Source organism: Sparus aurata, chromosome 20 (assembly GCF_900880675.1).
Source record: "Sparus aurata chromosome 20, fSpaAur1.1, whole genome shotgun sequence".
NCBI lineage: Eukaryota > Metazoa > Chordata > Actinopteri > Spariformes > Sparidae > Sparus > Sparus aurata.
In genome coordinates, this window is record NC_044206.1 from 19592569 (window position 1) to 19612508 (window position 19940).

Below are 19940 nucleotides of genomic sequence, written 5' to 3' on the forward strand. Positions count from 1 at the left end.
TTGAAGAGAACAAAATAGATGAAATATGAGGAATTACAGTTTCATCTTATAGTTTCAATGGGTTACAATTAATTGAGCCGCTACTATTAAATATAAAAGAGCAGATTTTTCCAAACACAGCACATTCAAATCAGCATCTTTTAATAATTATGGATGATTATAACTAATTCATAGCTGTAGACTTTGATGCTGGTAGAAGCAATGTTAATAAGTGTCAAACTACAAGTGAATTAGTTATGAGAAAGGAGGAAGAAGTAGTTAGGAGTTATATGTGTTTTGTTTCATAAGACTACACCACGTTTATGAAGCGTTATTAATGAGAATGACTATTCATGTGTAAAGCTGCAATGATCAAGCAGTTGGTATTCAACTATTAAATTAAGCGGCAACTATTATGATAATCGATTAATCAGTTTGAGTAATTTTCAGGAAAATCTGACAAAATGATCTGATTCCAGTTTATGTAATTATTTTATAAGAAGTAAACTTCTTCTATCTTTGGGTTGTGGACAAAACACGAAGTTTGAGGACTGCTTTGACATTTTTCACCATTTTATACCAGAAAACTAATCGTTTATTTGAGAAAATAAACGACAAACGAATAATTGCATATTAAGATTAAGGACAACAAGAAATTGAGAAAAAACTCTTTAGAAGAAATCATGCTCTTGAGGATTTACACAATTTCTACCACAGGTTTTTGACTAACTCCTTCAGTTAAATTACGAGATATTGTTGATTAATCTGTTGATTATTTTTGGTGAGATGTTTGTTGGTTTATAAAATGTCAGAAAATGGGGAGAAATGTCAACCAATGATGAGCTCTGACTAGTTAACGCATCAATTATTGGAAACTCGACAATCGATTGTTGATTAATTAATTTGTTTTTGGTCTATAAACTGTAAAAAAGAAATAAATGGTGAAATATGTCGATCGGGGTTTCCAAAACACAAGATGACGCCCTCAAACGTCGTGTTTGGTCCACAAGCTGAAGATATTGAGTTTGCTGTCATGGAGGAGGAAATAATCCACAAAATATTTACACTTTAGAGTCTGGAAGCAGAGAGTTCTTTCTTGACGAGTGTTATTTCTTAAGAAAATACTCAAACCACTAAACCCATTATCAAAGTGGTTTGCAATTAATTTAATTTAATAGTCGGCTGCTAATCGAAAGAATTGCTGCGGCTCTAATAAATACTCCCACTGAAAGACGCCATTCACTGCTGATTGAGCGACATGTGCTTAACACAACTATGTCGGGCTGCGACCTTTTTAAAAAACACATTTTATATCTGTGCCTTTTTATATAAAGATTGATCTCCTCGGTAGGACCCACAGCAAAGTTAAACTGTGTTGAGAAATTAGAGTTTGTCTGCCTCGAATTTACATAACATCTGTCGCATGTTGCACATCTGGCGCGTGCTGCATGTGTCCCTTGGTTGTGACGGTATGCAACACAGTCAGTTTGTTTTTTTCCTGGCACATAAAGGAGCCAAACTATCCCCTCCTCTGTTTTGCCTGGTGTTGAGTCAGGTGCCGTGGTGGAGAAAATTTAAGTCAGCTGTCTCCCCTTATCGGAATTGAGTGCACGTGCATATGTGTGTGTGTGTGTGTGTGTTTGATTGTGCTGGTGCGGGTGTTTGTGTGGCTGTTAGTTATGTTATCTGTGATATAACAGGCCAACCACCTCCTTTTTTTTCCCTCAAGTTAATGAGGGTTCATTTGCATTTTAGCCAAGAGCTCTTCTCTCTCCCCTCCTCCCTCTTTTCTCTCTGTCTTGCTCTGTCCCTATTTTCTCTCCCCCTGCTCTCACTTTACTAAACCCTCCTCTGTTCACACTTAAATTCACTCACTTATTCTGACATGCACGCACACACACACACACACACTATCTCTCTCTTTCCCTCCTTCTCAGCTCATCAGTATTCATGAGGCCTCCCTCTCTTCCTGTTCTCTTGTTTTTGCCTTGGCTCCCCGAACGTCTCCCACAGAAACAGGGAGAGAGAGAGAGAGAGAGAGAGAGAGAGAGAGAGAGAAGGAGGAATGCAGCGGAGAGATATAGAAGAAGAAGAAGAAGAAGAAGAAGAACGGAGAGAAGAGGGGGAGAGATAAAGACACAGAGACACGGAGAGTGTGTTTAGCTGTCTATGTAATTGGCCAATAAAAAACAGGGTCCTCGGAGGTAAACAGTTTAGCGGTAGGGGATTGGCCCCAGCAGGTAGCGGGGAGAGAAGATTATGAATATGTAAATGAGTATGCAAAAGACATTAAAGCGGGATCACCTGAGCTTGTTACATTATGACTCCAGGGTCTGGGATGTCAGCGACGTTGGCTAACACACTCATCGCCGTGCATTCTGATTCAACCAGATAATAGGGCGAGCCAACCAGCTGCGGCTATTTTTACACCGCCTTTGTGAGGGGAGTGATGATGAATTAAGGATGGAAAGTGATGGGGTACATTTTTTTTGTAGGAAGCAGGTTTTGAGTATCAACATGACGTGGCGGGGGGGAGCGAGGGAGTGTTGCTGCGACACACTTCGTCATGTTTAAAATCTGATTCACTCAACGTCAAATTTGCCTTTGTCTCTTCCCACTTTGTGTCTTTTCTCCTTGTCAATCTCGCCGTTTTTTAATATTTTTCTTTCTGCTTCCGCCCACCTCTCTCTCTCTCTCTCTCTTCCACCATCATCTGCCTGTCTTTCACCTCTTCCCTCCCTCTCTCATTCCTCATCCTCATCTCTCGCTCTCTCTCTCGCTCCGTCTCGTACAGATGCGACCATCCTGTCGTACGACGGCAGTAAGTTTATGAAGGTGCAGTTGCCTGTGGCGATGCACACCGAGGCGGAGGACGTCTCGCTACGCTTTCGCTCCCAGCGGGCCTATGGCGTTCTCATGGCAACCACATCCCGTAACTCCGCAGACACCCTTCGTCTGGAGCTGGATGGGGGCCGCGTCCGACTCACTGTCAACCTAGGTACACACATGCACACAAACATGTAGATGCTAAAACATGACTTTAATTACCTGTCAGGGGAGTGCAGCTCACACTGGCCTCTTGGCTATTTCTTGTGTAGGAATGTCATTAAGTGTTGATTAATAATACATCGTCCCTGGAAAGTAAACTTAAGTTCCTGACGATCCTGATGAGTCTTCCAGATAATTCTCCTGTTTACACTAAGCACATACAAAACACGGATTCACAGGTTTTGGCTGTTAACTTCTTTGGCGTTTCAATTAACTCCATGGTGCATATAAAGTAGGACTGGGCGATATGTGAAAACCGGCCAACCACAACAACCAATGATTTCCAGATACATTCGCGCAGAAGGAGCCCACACAAGTGATGAGAAGGAAAGTTCTTTAAAGTGAGCTGGTTCATTTCTTTCACCTGCCGCCAGTGAACCGACTCATCAACGAGTTTTGGTTTAGTATTTTCAGACGGGACGTGTGCGAACTGTGCTCCACAAGCTCTCTTAGCACATCATAAGTCTGATAAATAATAAAATAAACTCACCAAATGTCGAGGAAGAGAACAACGTCTGAATTCTAAGTTTGAGACAACTTTACCTAACAAGTTAACTCCACAGACACAAAATAAAACTTACCGAAAACCATCTTGATTTGTCTTTTCACTGTTCAAACAATCCCCAACTCTGTGTTGTTAATTTTTATTCTCAATTAGTCCATTAGTTGTTTGGCCACATAGTGTTAGAAAATGGGGAGAAATGTTGCAAAAAGCCCAAGATGACGTCCTCAAACGTCTTATTTTGTCCACAACCCAGAGATATTTAGTTTCCTGTCATAGACGAGTAAAGAAACCAGAACAAATTCACATTTAAGACGCTAAAACCAGAGAGCTTTTACTTAAACAAACTGATCGATTCAATAGTCAATAAATGTAGCTGTAGTCGAAATGAACCCTGATCAAGCTAGAAGTTAATATTCTGCCTCTGTTCGCCGTTTCTCTCCATTTCCTTTTTATGCTGTTGCTCTCAATCTTTCTTTGTAAGCAGACGGTTAAATTAGCAGAACAAAACGATAGTCGATAATTAATCCGCTCACCCCACCCTAATACACAGCTTATCTTTGAGTACATACTCACACAAACACACACACATACAGATACACAAGGTCAGTGGCGTTGTTTTTGTGTTGAACAGAGGGTCGAGCCTCAAGCTGCATTCTCTGCTCACTCCCAGTGGACCTGTGCATCCCCAACACCTCCAACCATCAACACAAAGACCTGCAAACTGTACAAACACACACACGTAACGTAGTTCGCACGTAACTGAAGGAAGACGCACATCCCTTTCTTTGTCGCTGAACTGATGAACACATTTCCACACACACTCAAGCACATTCACATGCTAACACGCACATAGGTACATAACAGAGGGGTGCATGTGTTGGTCTCTGGTTGTCTGCAGCCGCGTCTTTTCTGTGGTTGACGCCACACGACACACCAAGGCATCATGGGTAATAATAAATATGTGTATAATGTGCTGCCGGGGCTGAATCTTCCGACTGTTTTGCGGAGATTTGTGCTCTGGATGGGCGACAAAAATTATGGGATGTGTTTCGATGTCATGAGACAAGCTGACACACATGACCCATCTCAGTCTCCTGGCGCTTTTTCGATTTGGTGACTGAAACTGTCGCTCAGGCCAGAGCAGCCAATGAGCACACTGCTCATGCTGGGACACACACACACTCTCCTTAACACAGAACAAGATCCAACAATCTCCATCTGGATTTTTTAAATCTCTATCGGACAAAAAGTCTCTGAAATTGCAGTTTGAATTGTACGAAAACGGTCCAACTTGAGGTCCTGTGACAAAGAAGAGTGTGTGTTTTCTCAGCAGAGAAAGTGTGTGCGCGTGTTTGTATATATGCGTGCAGGGTGTGTCGATGTGTGCGTCCCCAGGGCGTGGAGAGTAATGTGAATGTGTGCAGCATTAACCCTCTGCTCTGCTCTCCCTCCAGACTGTATCAGGATAAACTGTACAGCCAGTAAGTGATCCTCCATCTCACCTAACTCCTCCCCCCCTCCTCTTCCTCCTCCGTATGTGTGTGTGTGTGCGTATGTGTGTGCGCTTCAGAGTGTGCGTGTGTGTGTTTTTCTGAATGTGTCTGTCTGACTATTTTTCACTCTCTCTGTCTTGTCAGTCCACCTCCTCATAATCCCTTATTCGACACATCTTTGTGCCGCCTGTCTGTGTGCATATTTGTGTGTGTGTGTGTGTGTGAGAGAGAGAGATACTGTGTGTGTGTGTGTGTGTGTGTGTGTGTGTGTGTGTGTGTGTGTGTGTGTGTGTGTGTGTGTGTTGGACGAGGGAGGTGCACATATGTGTGTTTGTGTCTGCATGTTCAGCTACACCACAGGAGTGGTGCGATTTTTTGCTGAGGGCCAGGGTTTTCCAGGTCGGCCATTTTAGCAAAGAAGGATAGACGGAAGAGAGGACGGTGGGGGTTGAAGGGAGGAGGAGGAGGAGGGGGAGGAAGAGAAGAAGAAAGAGGCGTATGAGGTGTTTCGGTAAAATTAGGTGTGTAACCGGTGGAGCTGCAGGGTAATTACTTCTCCTTCATGCCGGAGACAAAAGACGCGTTATCCCTCTGTTTTGTCTCAGTCGCACCTTCATCCTGATGTCTCCCTGGTTGCTTTTTCTTTGTTTGCGTGTTGTTTCTCTCTAAACTGTACATGAGGGATTTTTTTTTTTAGTGGCGTTTCATTTAGCGTGTTGAGTGTGCGCCTGTGCATTCTTTTCATCGCTCATCTGTATGTGTGTGTGTGTGAGTGTGTGTGTTTCTCTTCATGCTGCTGTGAGTGGAGCTGAATCCCTGATGAAGTTTAATTCCCTCACGTGGAGTTTCTCTCTGTCACGACCACAGAGAGAGCGAGAAAGAGTGAGAGAGCGAGAGAGAGAAAGAGGGAGACGAATGCTCTGTGACGGCGAAGAGGTGGTGAAATGGACGACTGCAGTTGCCATAGAAACCCTACTAGCCACACAGCGCTGTTGCTATCCCGCATGCCTGTCGGCCAATTTTAGACCGGCTGTCTCAATGAACATTTCAGTAGGCAGCCACTTTTCTGGCACACCGTGTGCATACAATAAATTATACATCTTATATTCGGGGGGGTGGGGGGGGTTAGAAAAAAAATGTATTTAACAGCCGGGCGCCACTGAAATAGTCCACTCAGCAGTCAAATAAAAGCCCCGGCATGGGAGAGATTGAGGCTTATCCAGCAGAAAAGCCATTTGTTATTTAGAGCTAATGAAATATGAAACGCTTTTTGTCATTTTGTTTTCATTATCCTGCTCTTATAATCTCCAAGAGCTCGTCATTCTCACTGCCACAAACAGTGCCTTATGTCTTTTGTGTTGGAATTGTCTCGCCTCACCGTCTTTTGGTTTTAGCAGCACGGGGCGCAGACTGTCTGCTGTCTGCTGACCGCCACGAAGCTCGGCGTTTAAACCGAGCTCTCCACGCCGCTGAACACAAAATAGGTGCTCATATGTTTTTGTGTGTGTGTTTGTGCCTCTCCCTGTTCCCAGGTTGACACAGATCACTGCCTCACCCTCACATCAGTCTGCTCATTCTTTGAGTATTTGGTTACATATGCAAAAACACACACACACACACATGCACACTCACGGAAATGCTCACACATACGTACACGTATTCTCTCCTTCACTCAGTGTTAGGCAGTGATCCATGGTAACAGGATGAGATGCTCATGCCCAGAGCACAGCTGAGTCTCCTCAGGGGAACCCTGTGTCCTCTCTAAAACGCACAACACACTCTTTTAGCTCTGCGCACACACACATTTCACACTGCCATATCCATTTTGATTGACTCCTCATATCCGTTTGATTACATTTGCGTGTCAGAAAGCCTCCCTTCTTTCTCTGCCTCACTCTACCTGTGAATGTGTGTGTGTGTGTGTGTGTGTGTGTGTGTGTGTGTGTGTGTCTGCCTGCGTGCCTCCATGAGTGATGTAGACATGCTTGACATTTTCTGCAGCAAGAATCCGTTCGGGTCAGTTTACTTCTCACCTCCCCCATCATTACCTCCTATAGGTCACCGTAAGCAGACTCACTCGCACTGCTCGAAACCAACAGGGCTCGGAGGAGGAAAGGGGAGGGCGTGTGTGTGTGTTTGTGTGTGTGTGTGTGCAGGGAAATGGTCGGTGTTGTGTTCAAGGTTGGTGGGGTGCTTGTAGCGAGTGGGAGGAAGGGGACTCTGAGGTTTTTTGGGAACTGTCAAATGTGTGCAGCCAACTATGTGAAGATGGGAGCTGGTAGATGGGCAGAGAGAGAGACATCATGAGAGGACAGCTCAGCTTCTTTCATTCTGCTGCACATCAGCACCTTGGAGAGCTCTCTGATGCTCAGCTGTGTGTCTAGTGCCACCATGAGGATGTTTGAGGTATTGCAGGAAATAGAGAAAAAAAAAAAAAAAAAGAAGAAGATCCTGCATGTAGACTATGTTATATGTGTGGGGGCGAGAGGGTTGTATAGCAGTTTAAGCAGACTAGGGGGTGCGAATGTGCTGTCTGTGCATGTGTGGGTAGTAGGTGGTCATCATGGCGGTGTGATCTGTCCACAGATGGATTGTCTCAGCGTGGGCCTGTTGTGACTCACAGTCTCCATCTTAGGCACCCATGGCATCCATTTATGTAAATCTTTCTGTCTGTCCGTCTGTGTCACATCATCTGTCTCGCTGGCCTATCTGCAAGGAGGCCTGTCTGTCTATCTGTGGAGAGAGTGTGTGCGTTGACAAGGAGGTGTTTGTCTCCCCAGGATATGTATGGTTCCTCCTTCCCTCCGCTTTGTCCCTCCATTTCCTCCCTTTCTGTCCTTAAGTTTTAATTCAACCTGCCTGGATTCTTCTTCTTCTTCTTCTTCTTCTTCTTCTTCTTCTTCTTCTTCTTCTTCTTCTTCTTCTCTTTCTGTCTCTGTTTCTGGATCTCCTCTGTCTCTGTCTCTCTCCACCTCTCTGTGCATTATGTTAATGGTGCTCTGGGCTATGTGTAGGTAAAGGCCCAGAGACCATCTTTGCGGGGTCGGGCCTCAATGATAATGAGTGGCACACAGTGAGGGTAGTCCGGCGTGGCAAGAGCCTCAAACTCACCGTGGACGACCTGCAGCCCGTCGAAGGTAACTACAGCAGCATTACTTTCAGACTTTCACAATAAAATGACTCTATAAATTCTCTCAGGTCTTTAATCTGTGTGTAGACACCTGCTTGTATTCTGCGTTAAAATGTTTTATGTGCTAAAATGCTGTTTTTTTATTTATTGCTATAAGACAAACATTGAGGGTTTTATTTCTTTTTTTTTAGACAACTCTACCTGTGTAAGTGAATATAATCATTGTGAATCTGCTACACTAGTACCTACATTGTTATAGTATAAGTAACAGTAGCTGTGTTTACATGGACCCTAATATTCCACGAATAAACAGAATAAAAGTGCCTCATGTAATCCAATATATCCTGATCTTAATACATTGAATTGGGTTGGGAGAGGTGGTTGAATTGCCTTTTATTGATTTTTTTTAATTATACCCAGCCCTGCTCACATAACGGGGAACGTTACGTGACATTAACATGACGTTACTTCAAGGAGGGACAGAAACATTGCGATAGTAAAACAGAACATTTCTGTTAGAATTCCAGAACCAAAAAAGTCATATTGTGATTGAATTCTTTGGGACATGATACCTTAACAGATCACTTTATTTAGCGTTAATATAAACAGTATCTAATCAGAGCGTCCATGTAATCACAGCGTGTCTGTTACATCTACTACTAGCAGTCTGTCACTGTTAGTTTAAGTGTTTGAATGAGCGTTAGTATTAGTTTTAGTTTTTAAACAGTTCCACATGAAACCCAACTTTCCGTAGCCCTCACCTCTGAAGTTTACCCCCCGCCACCAGGTCAGATGGCGGGCGACCACACCCAGCTGGAGTTCCACAATGTGGAGACGGGCATCGTGACGGAGAAGCGCTTCATGCCCGCCGTGCCCTCCAATTTCATCGGCCACCTCCAGGGCCTGGCGCTGAACGGCATGCCCTACATTGACCTGTGCAAGAACGGCGACATCGACTACTGTGAGCTCAATGCTGTTATCGGCTATAAGAGCATCGTGGCCGACCCTGTCACCTTCCGCTCGCGCTCCAGCTTCGTCACGCTGCCCACGCTGCAGGCCTACTACTCCATGCATCTCTTCATGCAGTTCAAGACGACGTCCCCCGACGGCCTTATTCTCTACAACAGGGGAGACGGCAATGACTTCATTGTGGTAGAGCTGGTTAAAGGGTGAGCTGGACAAAGCACAGTGTGTGGTATTTACATTACATTCAAAGTAATGTCTGAAAACAAAGGGAAATTAATCATCACACAGTTTGAATATGTGTTCATGGTGATGTCTGTCCTGCAGAAATGTGCATGTTGAGTTTCACCATTCAGGATTTACAGTTAACGTTGTCCTTGATGGAAGAAAAAGAAACTTCTATGAGGCTGAAATTTCGAACATGAAAAATGCAGCTCCTTTTTTCATCTTGTAATTACAGTTTCTTCAAGACAGATTATAATGCCCTGAAGTATATGACCCTGTGTTCTTCTTCATCATGAATACGATTAATTTGCCCTTTTCTCTCCTCAGTTTTTAAAACCCCCTCCTCTCTCCTTTCGTGTTCCTTTTCTAGCTACCTACATTACATCTCAGATCTGGGCAACGGAGCACACCTGATCAAAGGCAACTCTAACAGTCCCCTCAATGACAACCACTGGCATAATGTGCACATATCCCGAGACACTAACAATCTCCACACGGTCAAGATCGACACCAAAGTCACCACGCAGACCACCATGGGCGCCAAGAACCTCGACCTTAAGGGTATGCACAACGATACAAGCAGTGGTGCTTTAACATCAAGAGCTTATACTCCTGATAAACTGCGTCACAGGAAGCTGATTTAAAGGAAGAGTTCAGCATAGGCAATAGGCTTCTTCGCTTGAGTGAGATGATTGATACCACTCTGATGTTGGGCTGTTAATCCTCTAGTTAGTAAATGGTCAAAAAATGTAACCCAGAGCCCAAAGTGACGTGTTCAAATGTACTTCTTTTGTCCAACCAACAGTCCAAAACCCCAATAAATGACATAGAAAAGCATCAAATCAACAAAACACACTGACTTTGACATTCTTGCTTGAAAAATGACTGAAATGATTAATCAATTGTTGAAATAGTTATAGGATAATTTTCTTTTCTGCTCTACTCTCATGTCTAGACGATTAATATGAAGCTACCAGCACAACAAAAAGGGTCTAAATAACATGTTATATGTTATTTTATTAAATCCCTTCACATACAAAAGTGTAAAAATTAAGATTTAGTTATTCTCCTGACCGATGAACTTTAGAGGTGCTGCTAGATGGATTTTATGGCGGATGGAGTCAATCTAGCTGGTTCCAGTCTTTGTTCTTAGCTTCACATTTGCCTGTAGCCTAAAATTAGATTATATGATTAAGAAAAGAAAGTTTGTTTAAAGGACAATTATTTTATTCCCACATAGAGAAATAGTCTGGCAAATAACACCTGAGTTTCGGAAGAAGATAGCAGATGCATGTCTCCTAAAATGTCAAACTATTCCTTAATAGGTCATAAAGTTAATGTCCAACAATAAACATTATTAGTATATTGTTTGTGATATTGTCTGACATAAAGAAAGTTAAATATTCACTGGTTCCAGATTTAAAAAAGAGAACATGTGCAGCTGTATGTGCTCACATTTGTAACCTTTTCCAAACAAACCAAAAAGGCCGGACTAATCAATAATGACAATGATTACCTGCATTCCCAACACTGATACAGTCTTGCATTATAATTGGTTCATGAAGCTGCCATTCACTCTGTTGCTCCTCGTCAGGTGACCTGTACATCGGGGGCGTTTCCAAAGAGATGTACCGAGACCTGCCTAAGCTGGTCCACTCCCGCGAGGGGTTTCAGGGTTGCCTCGCAACAGTCGACCTAAACGGCCGCCTCCCCGACCTTTTGGCTGATGCTCTGGCAACCATGGGACAAGTAGAGCGAGGCTGTGAAGGTGAGGCACAAACACACAGACAGCACACCAATAGATCTGTCCTGGTCCCCATGTCCCTACTGCCTTTTCTTTCAGTTTTCATTTAAGTCATGCTCTCTCTCTCTCTCTTATGAGGATAACCCACTAACCCAGCTTTTGGTCTTGTTAGATGTAAAATTTCTCTCTCTTTTCTCCTCATCTCCTCCTCAGCCTCTCTGCACATTGTGTTTTCTCTCTCTCTCTCTCTCTCTCTCTCTCTCTCTCTCTCTCTCTCTCTTCCACTCTCTCAGCAGTTCACAGGCATCTGTGTGCATTGACTAACCATCTAACTTGATTTGCTTGTTTGCTTTTTTGTTGGGCTGACAAAAGTTACATTGATGAAAGCTGACTTGCAAGGTATATCGCTTTGTGTGAGCATGTGAGACACGTGTGGGGGGGAAAGTGCGTGCGTGAGCGCGAGTGTGTACAAGCGTGTGTGTGTGTGTGTGTGTGTGTGTGTGAGTGAGTTGAAACTACCCAGTGGTGTCCAGTGTTGTGTGGATCCAGAGTGATCCAGAGTCAAAGGTCAGAGGTGACCTGTCCTCTCCTAGCCACCGTAGTGACTTCATCACAGTAGTGACATCACCACCGCTTGACTTGAGTTGACCACAGCTCCACCAGCAGCATGCTCTCTAACCCCTCCTACTGACTCCCAACCTAAACTTCAATACTCCATTTGTGAACCATTCCGCACCCTTTCCTCCACGCCTCGGGTGAGAAGTGCAAGGAGGGAGAACGGAGTGCAGAGCTTTGACATTCTCCTCCTGTGTGGTTTCAGCACGAGGCAGGGAGAGAACGGTGACACACTGCTGGAGAAAGAGTATTGAGATGAAGGCCCTTTAAACATAACTCTGCCCTCTTATGTTTAATTCCTCCTCCTGTCCTCGCCCCGCTCATCTAGCCTCACCACCTGCATGCTCTCCACATTTTTCAAAGTGGTCGCACAGATTCCAGTTTAGTTTCAGTCAGAACATCTAACATCCTCTGTTAGTGTGAAGCTAAAGTATGGGAGCCTATCCGCTATATCTCGCAATTCTTTTTCTTACTAATACCACTAATCATAACGCCATCGCAGCACAACAGTCAACCCGGCCATTTCAAAAACGTTTCAAGGAAATGTGCTCTTAGAAAGTAACAACTGCCAAACTGTTGTGAACACACTGGGCTCCAGAGAAAAAACAAGCAACAAAAAGTGTGTTTGTGTATCTTTTTTCCTAACTTTTGCACCCTCCGACCCCGACACGTCTCTTACTGCAGGTCCAAGCACAACGTGTCAAGAAGACTCTTGCTCAAATCAGGGGGTTTGTTTGCAGCAGTGGGAGGGCTTCACCTGTGACTGCAGCATGACGTCGTACGCCGGGCCGCTATGCAACGATGGTGAGTCTTTGCTTTTCAGTGTGTCTCTCTCAGATCTACCTGGATTACGTACAAATTTTAGTTTTGATGGTAACATACATGTAGATCACAGAGCATCAGGTTTAAACATGCATCTGTAGTCGTGCACATTGTTTTTTTGTCCTGAACTCTCTGTCAAACCTAAATCCTCAGCCTAAATATATTCTTTACATTTCCAGTGATAGAATGAAACTAAGCATAATTTTTGGTGCTTTACTTGAGTGCATTTTCTACTACTTTATTCTTCTACTTCACTACATTTTGGAGACAAATACTGTTCTTTATACTCAACTGCATTTGTTTGATAGTAACTACTTCACATGCTGCCTTAGAATCATAGTAGCACATTTTTTTATTAGTTTACTGATAATTAGCTTAAAAAAACTGATTCCAGTAGTCCAAAAAATCCTCCAATAATCAGTCAACACATGGTAAACAGTATGTAGATGCATGTAAATACATTTTAATTTACTTTCTTGTACTTTTGATACTTAAGGACATTTAAAATATATAGATATTATAAGACTTTTTAACAATCCTCCCATAGTAATAAGCTAATTTCAGGTCCTGCTATAAATTATATCAGGAAGAAGGGGAAGCATCTTTAAAAACCTTTTCCTAATTCTGTTAAGTGTCTCTAAGAGGGTTGTCACAATACCAGAATTGTAAACTTTGATGCAAAACCAGTATTAAAAGACAGAATTTGTTACCATTTTTGATATCACAACAAAAGGAAAAACAAAGTCCTATGCATGCAAAACAGGAAATGTTTCTTTCTTTTCTTATTTTACACAGAGAGAGTCACTGAACTGTACACATATCAACCGATTTGACACTAAAATGGCCCTCAATAGAGCGCATACCTCAGCTGAGGCTGCTTTAATTCAACCAAGCCTGATCCAACATCTAAGAAAACATATTAAAATCCACTAGAACCTGATGGTTGTTGATCCTTATCTAACATAGACCCTGGTGTAGAACTGCAGGCCTGGAACTGATCCACCTGGATGATTTTTGGATTCAAAGGAATTTTGTGTGCATGTTTTCAGAGCCGCCACGTGAGGGCACTGTCATCTGTTGCTTCTGAGGTGGCACAGACACACTACTTGTTCAGTGTCTGGTTTGATCATTCTAATCTGTGAACATTTAATAACATCCACCACACATTTTCAAGCTTTTAGCTCTATATAATTCTCAACAGCCTTACTGGCAACGTGCTCCATGATTATTTAGTCACCATACAGTGAGTCCATCCATTGTATGCTGTTATTTGTATGAGTCACTTATCACAGTGAGCCTCCTGCAGTAATGTTGTAGTCCGGGAAATACTGATTTTTTTTCTTAGCGTGTGGGAGGAACAAGAAGGCCAGTCAACTGTGACATTTTAAAGTTTTATTATTGTTTTCCAATATGCCGTTTCTGTCTTAAACAATAGACCCCTCTGATGACACATAGCACTGTTTACAGCACACAGACATGCTTGCAATTAAATTTTTTATCTGTGTGAGCCAGCTGGGACCACCTATATCTTTGGCCGTGACGGAGGTGTGGTGGTCTACACGTGGCCGCCTAACGAGCGTCCCAGCACCAGGGCGGACCGGCTGGCCCTCGGGTTCAGCACCCAACAGAAACACGCCATTCTGCTGCGGGTGGACAGCGCGTCTGGCCTGGGAGACTACCTTCAGCTTCAGATAGTAAGTTCACACCCTTGTATTCAAATAGACGACCAAAGAAAATATGATTTGAGACATTTTACAGACTGCTTCTCCTCCAGGAATCCACTCCCTCAACACATTAACTGACTGGACGTGATTCATTTATCTTTTTTTATTTATTTTATTTAACACCAGACTTCCTTGAGACACATTAAGTCTGTCTCATTACTCATACTGCATGTGCCATCAGGTAGCAGACAAGTGTGTCTTACATCTGAAAACTGCCAACAGCCAGTACACACTGAACCAACACACCAACACACTCTTTCTAACACCACTATCCCACAATTCTCCGCAATCTGCTGCATAACTCCAGTCTGGTGGTTCAGCGTAATTCAAACATAAAGAAGTTAATGACACAGTGATTTCAGTGTGATTATTATAATTATGCAGGTCCAAACACAGCGCAATCATGGCAGAACCTGCACAGATGGCTGTCGCTCAGAAATCTATTCTTCTTTATTAGACTAATGAGAGCAATGTTGCAAATCCGATGTCAAGTTACACAAATATTAAAGCGACAGTTGGTAATTTATTCCAGAAGAAATGATGTTGTATTTGTAGAAAATTTCTCGACACCCTGACAGCAATCAATAAATCATTAATTCAGACGAATAAAAGAAAAAGAAACAGAAACAGAAACGTCTCCCTGCTGGCCGCCGAGAGATACGGGGCCAGTGCACACTGGCTGGATATTTTCTGGTGTCCACAATCACCCCAGCTTAAAATATTATATATTTTTATGAAAGTATTAAACAAATTAAACATTAAACATTAAAAATATAAGTTTATGTCTCTTTTTATGTACAGTTGGCCTCAATCCATCCATTACTGCTCCCACCTGCTGAATATTTTATGTTTATTGTTTGTCATCGGATTTTATCCACAACACTGTTCGATTTTTAACCTACTTACTTGTTCATTATGAGCACTGTTTAGCTGTGTATTTGTTTTCTGCGCCTCATTAAACGTTGAAATTCAGCACAAACTGACCAGTGCCAGCACAAAGATGTTAAAGGAACATTCAAAAAACATTCCTTCAAACTCGTGATGGACAGATATTTAGACAAACTAGATAAAGCAAAGCAAGATGCATTGTCTTTTCTATTGCCTGCATTCTTCTTTCTTGTCAAAACCTGGCGCCTACATTACCCATAATACAGTTTAACCAAAGACAGTTCAGTAGGAGATTCAGATGTGTTATACTAGTAGCGGCTGATGTACTTGGGGCTGCTAGCCACAAGCAGGTATGAGGTCACACCTCCAGATTTCTTTATTTTCAAACTTGTAGTCAGTGCCCCAAAAACGACACGGCAAAGTGACATCACTTCAGGAGATTTATCAGAATTTCTGCAGCTCCCTCTGAAGCCACATAAAACCTTTATACAACCCCAACTGGTAACAGGTGTTAGCATCATGATTGGGTGTGAAAGGGGCCAGCTTTGTTTCAGTTCAGTCATTTACAAGCAAGGACGGGGCGAGGATCACTGTATAAAGAAAAACTCTACATGGGCTCGGGAACACTTCATAAAACTGTTGTCTGACAGTTGTCTTTAGTATTCTAATAACTCTAGTGACTTCTGATCAACCCACATCATTTTATAGTTGCCAGGCTTAAGTCAACAACTTCTGGATATGCTGCAGTGCAAGTCGAAAGTCGATATTTCTGAGTTGGTATCCCCGACTTCCAGTCTAAATGCGTCTCAGTGTTTGTGCCTGCAGCAAACGGATGTTTGTGTGGCAAGTCTGTGAACTTCAAGAGCCACTGCAGCAGCAGATTTAACCGTTAGGGGCACTTAAAAAGGGACAGGAAGAGAGGGTTAGTGCCGCTTGCTTACAGAGACTCCGATTAAGCATAAATCAACTGGAATGATGATGGCAACCACAAAGTTGTTGTTACAGCACGCTTCACAGCACAAACAGTGCCTGAAGTGAAAAGGGATGAAAGGGTAAGGGTAATTGTTCATTACGTGTGCCGCCATACCTCTGTAATGTCATACGGGCTTGGTGGATCTTGGACTTGGATGCCTGTTCAACTGCCCTTTTCTCTGTCGGAGGTCCTTATTTTCCACATTCCGAGTGCAATGGATTGCTTAAAGCCTGGCCACTTCCACGTACCGATGCAAATAACTCAGTTGGTTTAGCGGATTGTTAGGCATCAAGCCACATAAACTAGGACCTTGAAAACAAACCTGTATCCTTGCCTGCCAGTCACATTCGCCCTGAAGCATTTCTCTCTGCTCCTCCTCCTCCTCAGGACAAAGGCAACATTAGAGTAGTGTTTAATGTTGGCACTGATGACATCAACATCGAGGAGAGCTCCAAGTTTGTCAACGATGGGAAGTACCACATAATTCGGTTCACCCGCAGCGGAGGCAATGCGACCCTCCAACTGGACGACCTGCCGGTCATAGAGCGCTACCCCTCAGGTAGGCCCTGCCCCGCCCATAGAAGCCCAACCCACCAGGCCACCACAGCACTGCCTGTCCTGGGACAGAGCTAACTACACCTTAGGTCAAACCAACCCACCTCCTGATTGATTGTTCCTATCAATGTTTATATTTAAACACTGAAGGTTTAGAAATTTAATTGCAGCTTTGTTTTATGTTATTGTGTTTGAAATGAAATATGTGTGATCTGATATGAAACATGACTTTTTAAACCATAAAATGAGATATATTTATTACAATAGCTTGTATAGTAGCCAGCTATGTCATGTTAGGCCTGTTAAATAGTGTTAAAGGTAATTTATGAAAATAGTCAATTAGTCAGGTTGTTTTTCTCACCATAAAAGATTATAATAATAACAGTTGGTGCATTTTTGGTCAAACAATAATTTAAAAACATGTCATATTGTGAGTTAAATGTTTAACTAGAGTGAAAAAATAAGAAAAAAAGTGTAAAAGTGTATTTTGTTGAACATAGTCTTTGTTTTTACATTTGTTGTTTTTTCATATTTAAAGTGGTAATCTTAGGTAGCAGTCTTCAACACAATGAGACAGCTGATAGCTAAAATGCTAAATGCTAGTTGTTGTGAGGTGTGTCTGAGGGTTCTTCCTATATGTATGTAACTCTAAACTCAGTCAGTCATATAGACAGTATGTGGCAGCTGTAACATTATTTCCCTGTGCTCTTGCAGATGTTAACCCCTGAAATGTCTCTTTAAATTAAACCCAATGAACAGAGAGTAAGAGTCCGCTCACTGGAAACATAGTGAATTCAGCTCCTCATCAAGCTTACCTTAACGCAGTGACATGCTAACAATGAGCAGACCATTACTTTCTTTTCATTGCTGTTCTTTTTGTATCCAGCTCCTGTACCACGTTTGGATGTGCGTAATTACTACTGTGTTTTCATCTCTAAATTAAAGGCAACATTGATAACGAGCGCCTGGCCATCGCCAGACAGCGAATCCCCTATCGGCTCGGTCGAGTAGTTGACGATTGGCTACTCGACAAAGGTAAAAACCCTGATTAAAATTCCTTAAAACTTTCAGCTTTAAAAAATACAATTTGAAGACAGTTGAATATACTTTATTGTGCACCATCAACTAACATCTAAAAATCTAAATCCATAACTAAGTATTTAAAAGTTGGGCAGCTGTAGTGTGTAATACTGTGTAAACTGTAGTGCCTGTGAACGTATCTTGTTAGTGTGTATCTGATAATATCAGGTTAAAGGGACGATGGAGAGATTTAAATGTGAATAAATCAGAAAATAGTAAAAGAAGTACTGATAAAAGATGCTTTATTAAGACTGGTAAATAATTGTGTCTGTTATCAAATTGTAAACGATAAAGCATTTACTAAAGATTATATGTTGAAAAACAAATTTTTGTAATCAAATTAAAATGCATGAAAAGTATTGCGACATGTAAGAATTATGTAAATTTGTAAATGACTTAATAGAGCAATGCTTTTTTTCCTTTTTTTGAAAAAAATGTAAAAGTTTTCCTCCTAAACTTCAGCAGAGCTCCTTAAATTAGCCTCTAGTCCCTTTAACAGTGAGCAGTGCTAGAGCTTATAACCTGTGCATGCTTCATAGGGCTGTTACAACAGTTCTCTAGATCTCTGTCTCTCTGTCTGCCTGTCTGTTGCTCCTTCAAATACAATGTCGTGCCGCACAGCCATCACCACAGCAGCCATCTGTCAGCCCCGTCTTCTCAGGGCCCTCTGACTCCTCTCATCTGCTGCCTCTTCCTCCTCCCTTCTGTTCTCTCCCTCTTCATCCTCCTCCTCGACTTCTCTTCACCCCCTCTGCCTCTTCTTCACTCTCTCAGTCTCAGCCCTCTCCACGGTTCTCCACGGCTTCGATTTTTGCTCTTGCCATGCTTAATCTATCCCATCCTTTCACCATGGCTTGGGGGTGGTGAATTGTGTAACACTCAAACACTCTTGTGTGTGTATGTATGCGCGTATGTGACCACCGGTATGTATGTGTGTGTGGCTGTATTCTGCGTGTGTCCGTCCGCCTTCCTTCCTGGTGCGTGTTTGGTGCGTGTTGGGTGTGTGTGTGTGTGTTTGTGTATGTGTGTGTGCATGCAGGTCGCCAGCTGACCATCTTCAACAGCCAGACGACGGTGCGCGTGGGTGGAGGCGAGCGAGGCACAGGCATGTTCCAGGGTCAGCTGTCCGGCCTCTACTACAACGGGCTCCGCATCCTCAACATGGCCGCCGAGGGGCACCCGCACATCAGGGTGGAGGGCAGCGCGAGGCTGGTCGGCGACATGCCGTCCTCCTCTATCACCCCGCAGTCCAGCGCAGCAGCTGGAGGCAACCGCTCTGACTCCGCCCCCTCCATCAGTGACATCACAACCACCACGGCCACCAACAGGAAACAAGGCGCCACACAGCAGGTTTGTGTGCATCAAAGAACTCACTAAATCCTTCCTGCGTGTGGTCATAGATTGACTCGTATGTAATGCCTCAGATATCTTGTACATGTTTCCTATCGGCCCTCCTTTTGGTGTGACAATGGGTAATTAAAAAGTGTTAATTCGCTTTGATAAATTTCTTTTTCGGAATCAGTAAGAGGATTAGCAAGCACAGAGCCCACTAATCAAGGACTCGAGGATTGCAAGATATATCTGGAGGAGTGGGATTGTTCTAAACTCCACTCAAGGCAAGGCGAGTTTATTTATGTCGCGCATTCTGTACACAAAGACGACTCAAGCTGTTTTACATAAGACATCAAAAACAGAAAAGCAGAAGCTGTTAAAAGCCTGAATCAGAGTTATTTAAGAAAAACATTTTGAAATAAATTACAAAGACAAGTAGAGGGTAGTTCTAAGCAGAAGGTGGAGAATAATGACTGCTCAAGATTCAGTCAAAGGCAGAGGAGTTATTTTTAGGCCCTCAGGCCACTGGGATACTCCGACATCAAAGTTTAAAACCTTGATTTAAAAGTCTTATATCACTTTGCTCCAGCTCGTGGGAGCAGGAGAACTAAATAAGGCTTTAATCACTGGTTTAGGAATTTATGAAATGAAAGAGCAGTTTTCTGAAAAGTCGACTTGTTACTTTAATGAGAAGCAAGAACGTCTCATCTCACACAGCCAATCAAAATATCACACAACACATAAATATAAAATAAATGTAGCCTTCATCTGATGTTTTCTTGTTTCTGTAGAGGTGAGTCCAGTTAATTTTATATATAAAGCGCCAAATAAGTGATCAACCGATGCAAATGATAAGTAATCAAG

The 19940-nt window shown here is 42.8% G+C and overlaps 1 protein-coding gene across 15 annotated transcripts in view; it reads left to right on the plus strand.

The window, feature by feature from the left end:
- nrxn1a (neurexin 1a) overlaps positions 1–19940 on the plus strand; it is a 68259-nt gene that overhangs the window by 38482 nt on the left and 9837 nt on the right. For 7 of the 15 annotated variants that reach the window (XM_030400354.1, XM_030400357.1, XM_030400355.1 and 4 more), the window contains 11 exons: positions 2774–2977; positions 4987–5013; positions 8040–8162; positions 8943–9324; positions 9714–9904; positions 10938–11111; positions 12387–12506; positions 14037–14218; positions 16497–16668; positions 17610–17699; positions 18784–19094. In XM_030400354.1, coding sequence (XP_030256214.1) covers positions 2774–2977; positions 4987–5013; positions 8040–8162; positions 8943–9324; positions 9714–9904; positions 10938–11111; positions 12387–12506; positions 14037–14218; positions 16497–16668; positions 17610–17699; positions 18784–19094 — 1976 coding nt within the window. The remainder of the gene's footprint in view (positions 1–2773; positions 2978–4986; positions 5014–8039; positions 8163–8942; positions 9325–9713; positions 9905–10937; positions 11112–12386; positions 12507–14036; positions 14219–16496; positions 16669–17609; positions 17700–18783; positions 19095–19940) is intronic. The other 8 variants (XM_030400364.1, XM_030400366.1, XM_030400369.1 and 5 more) reach the window with 3 other exon arrangements.